At 32.8% G+C, this 4,275-nt stretch overlaps 1 protein-coding gene across 1 annotated transcript in view; it reads right to left on the bottom strand.

The window, feature by feature from the left end:
* The window catches only part of TTLL5 (Tubulin tyrosine ligase-like 5), a 55,767-nt gene that overhangs the window by 13,945 nt on the left and 37,547 nt on the right, over positions 1 to 4,275 (bottom strand). Inside the window, exons 2-3 of the mRNA XM_017615877.1 lie at positions 2,916 to 3,681; positions 2,649 to 2,862 (exon numbers count right to left, since the gene is read on the bottom strand). Coding sequence (XP_017471366.1) covers positions 2,649 to 2,862; positions 2,916 to 3,681 — 980 coding nt within the window. The remainder of the gene's footprint in view (positions 1 to 2,648; positions 2,863 to 2,915; positions 3,682 to 4,275) is intronic.

Raw genomic sequence — 4,275 nt, forward strand, 5'->3', positions numbered from 1 at the left:
CTTAGCACGGTGCATAGGCAACTGGCTGAGTCAGTGGGATCGTCGGTTCGAATCCTACTGAAAGAAGTCTGATGAGGAAATGTGGTGATTTCCGAAATAGCTATCACTTCTACCATTTTTTCAAATTATTGTTTCTTTTCCACAATAAATTTTCATATAAAAAACGGCCTCGAGCTCAATATAAATTGTTTAATATAATTGTTATAAGGCCAAAAAAAGAACAAAAACAACTAGATTAATTAAGGAAACAAGTATTAACTTACATTTTTAATTTAAAAATCGCTCCAGTTTGTAAATTTTCAAATTTAACGATCTTGTTTATTCAAATTATTGTCGACAAAAAATCCAACCATGTGCCAAAATCATGTTTTTCCTAATTGCAAATTCTTGCTGGCAAAATTTTTTTCCGTTTCGAATTTATAACTTCTCTCCAAGAAATAGTCCTCTTACTCGTGATTTATTTAAATAAAACATGTGAAATTTAATTAAACATTTTAGCCGTTTTTAGCCGGTTTTATTTGCCAATTTGGCCGGTTCGTCAAAAAAGTTCTGGCAACACTGACAACGAGGTTGATATCTAGACTAGGTTGACGTCTAGAATTTGCCATAAATAGCTTTGCTACATTAATAGTAGGTGCATTCTTTTGCAACCGAGCTACAAAAGTACACTCGCTTAAATGACGAAATACACGCAAAGCAACAACACAAACTCGGCTATTTATCCAAGCTCAGCCAGGTCGGTTAAAAAATACGCGACCTGAAGGCTAGTGTTGGTAAGTGAAAAAACTGCTCTATAGTGAATTTTTATGGGAAAGTGGAGAGGGAAATGTTTGCTTCCTTTTATACGGGACTTATATTTTAAAAGAGTATATGTATTAAGCAAATACCTCGCATAACTACTCATTTAAATTGGTAAAACTAATCACATTTTTTTGCCAGCTACCAACAGGGTTGCTTAAGTAGCTAAAAGGAAATTTTACCCGAGTTGAGCGTTCTTTTGTCGCTCGCTTACAAAAAAATGCCGCTGGTATAAATGGTCCAGACCACATACAACATTCAAAGCGGTCTGGACATACAACATTGCAAGTTGATAAAAGCGTTGGAAAAAATAATATATCTCAGTCCCATAGAATTTGTTTTTGATTTTGAAATTTTAGCAAAAGTCATTATAAACAATTTATGAGATNACCACATACAACATTCAAAGCGGTCTGGACATACAACATTGCAAGTTGATAAAAGCGTTGGAAAAAATAATATATCTCAGTCCCATAGAATTTGTTTTTGATTTTGAAATTTTAGCAAAAGTCATTATAAACAATTTATGAGATTGAAAACGAAAAACGTGGTGCGCATGCAATACAAAGCATTAGATTTAATTGACAATATTCAAACTACATACAAAACATTGACCTAAAATTTCTACAGCGAAAGTACAAATTACATATATATATATATATATATTACTCTTCAATTTCAAATCAGGCCTATTACATGCGCCCCACGCTTTTCATTTTCAATCTCATAGATTGTTGATAATGACTTTTGCTAAAATTTCAAAATCAAAAGTAATCAAAACAAGTTATATGGGACTAAGGAATATTATTTGCAAATTTTAGTCCATTCATAAAAGCCTGGTACATTAAAAAGTTTTTTTTTTTAATTTATTTTATACTTTTTAGTCTTGTCTGTATAAAATTTTACAATAGATACTAAAATAATTCAACTTGCAGTGAAAAGAGAACAGAAGACTATGCAAGCAAAATGTTGTTTTCTCACATTTAGTATATGCCTACATATGTACATACATACATATAGCAGCAATTAATCTATCTCTAGAGTTTTTCTAATTGTATGTCTTTGATATGATACCTACGACGAGGTTGATATCTGGACTAGGTTTGCCATAAATACCTTTATTATATTTATAGTATATGGTGGTCTGGACATACAACATCGCAAGTTGATAAAAGCGTTGTAATAAAAAAAACTGCATTTTCGCAATAACATATACGATTCAGAAGAGCTGCGAAAGTAGAACAAACCAAAGATAAACTTCAACTACAAAAGCTATGTACATACATATATAGGATTTCTGTTGAACAATGATACGCACCCATTTTGAAATTTCCACCAATTATAAGTAAAGATTCTAGGGCAGATTTACTATAGATCCGGATCATTGTTGCCGCCAGGGAACTTCTTCATGAACATAAAACTTTTGTTAGGTTATTTAAGGCGGCAAACGACCACCACAAGATTATCTTAGCCGACGGATGTGCCAGTGGAAATCGTAAACGTGGACTAAACATCTAATTTTGGGCGGGACGAAGACCGCCGGGTCTGCTAGTTATCTATAAGGCTTGGTGTTTGTTAAAGCGTCGACAATATTTTTGTAGAAAAAAAAAATTTTACTTGAAATACATTGTGAATATTAAAAAAAAACAACATGTGAACACTTGTTTGAGTCACTTTAAGTATATATGTAAGTATATACTTATGGCCTTATTCATAAAAAATAAAGTAGGTTTAAATAGCTTTATAAATTGATGTTTTCATACATGTTTCAATTTGTAAACCTTTTGTAAAGCCACTTAATTTTTTATGAATAAGGCTATTAGATTTACGAAAAAATATATACCACTTACTGTGTTAACAATGAAAATACCCCGTCCACGACTAGAGGCAGCTGGCTTTACTATCCAAGGCCCGCGGTTTTTATTATGAGCTGAGACTAACTCCTTGTATTCAACTGGAAGTATAAACGACTGAGGCACTATGTCAAAATGCTTTGTACCTCGAAAATGTTGCATCCTTTCAATATTTTTGTACAAACGGTCTTTACGGGTTAATTCATAAGACCTATAAAATGTTAAATTAATTAATAACGACAATGGCAAAATAAGCTTTTATACCTTGGAAAGTGATTAACACGTTGATAAGGCGCAAGGTTTCTCAATATGTCAGGCTTTATATGTATTCCCGTCCAAAGAATACTGAAATTTTCATCGTCCCTTGCTTCTGACAAACCATGGCGATTAAAGATTTTTCTCAAAAGTTTTGTTTCGGTTTGAATAAATTTAAACTTTATTCTCATTTTAAAAGCTGGCATATTAGGTGTATATACAACATCTTTCTTATCATCTTCCTCACTTAAATTACTTTCTTCTTCGCAACCGACATTAACATCGATGCGTTCGGTGTTAGATTTGTCAGCAATTAAGCTCATTTGGTTGTTACTTATTTTAACTTCATCACTAGTAGAGATTGAATTGTGACGTAATAAAGAACTGTCTAAATGCCTCTTTGGTTTGCAATATTCTTTTTGAATAAATTTTGAATGGCTCTGGAATGATAATTTCTCCCCCATATTTTCCTTTATGGATACAAGAACTTTGTCAAAATTTGGTGTTTTGGTTACTAATTGGTCTGGTAATTTTGTTTTCAACAGTGGTGTAGACTGCGATAGTATATTAAAGGGAGGATCGTGTTCCTTATCAAAATGTTCTCTAAGACTTTCCATTTCCGAGGGAATATTTGAAGGTTCGCCTTTTGTTAATAGTGGTTTAGTTATAGATTTCTGCTTCAAAGGAGTGGAGCGAAAGACAAGTACAGCATCTCGAGATCCAAAACTCCCACTAGTGATCCATTTACTGTCCATTGACAACTGTGTTTTTAAACCTGTTTGGAATAAAAAATATATGCGTGCATTAGAGTAGGGCGAAATTCATTTAAGTCTAACAAGAGCCCGCGCAGAAGGTTGCCATATGTAGGGTTGCCAGATTTTTTATGTACGAAATCAGTATGTTAGACTTTTTCATGCTAAAAAAATCAGTACTTTTCAGTACATTTTTATTCAAAGCAAAATTATGAATGTAAGTAACATATAATCAGAGCAGCAACAGCTCTTTTATTACAACGCTTTTATCAACTTGCAATGTTGTGTGTCTAGAAATTTTCAATGTTGTGGATCCAGAAACTTTCAATGTTGTGTGTCCGACACATAAAACCTTTGCTTTGAAAAGTTCCTATAAAAAAGCATAGTGCATAGGGCGACATCTGTAGTGAATAGGGCGAGGTAGATGACATCTAGATGTCGCCCTATGTACTACGTTTGCTACAGCGGAAATAGACGACACGCCATTTCTTTAAATAAAATTAATTGGTGCTCGTTTGTATGTACATACCAGAGCTGTAAAACTGTGAAATCATTTGAAATTAAATAAATAATATAAAAAAAAACTTTTTAATATACAACGCTTTTATAAATGGACT

The sequence above is a fragment of the Rhagoletis zephyria genome, unplaced genomic scaffold (assembly GCF_001687245.7).
Source record: "Rhagoletis zephyria isolate East Lansing unplaced genomic scaffold, Rhagoletis_zephyria_1.1 Rzeph_scaffold_01092, whole genome shotgun sequence".
Classification (NCBI taxonomy): Eukaryota; Metazoa; Arthropoda; class Insecta; order Diptera; family Tephritidae; genus Rhagoletis; species Rhagoletis zephyria.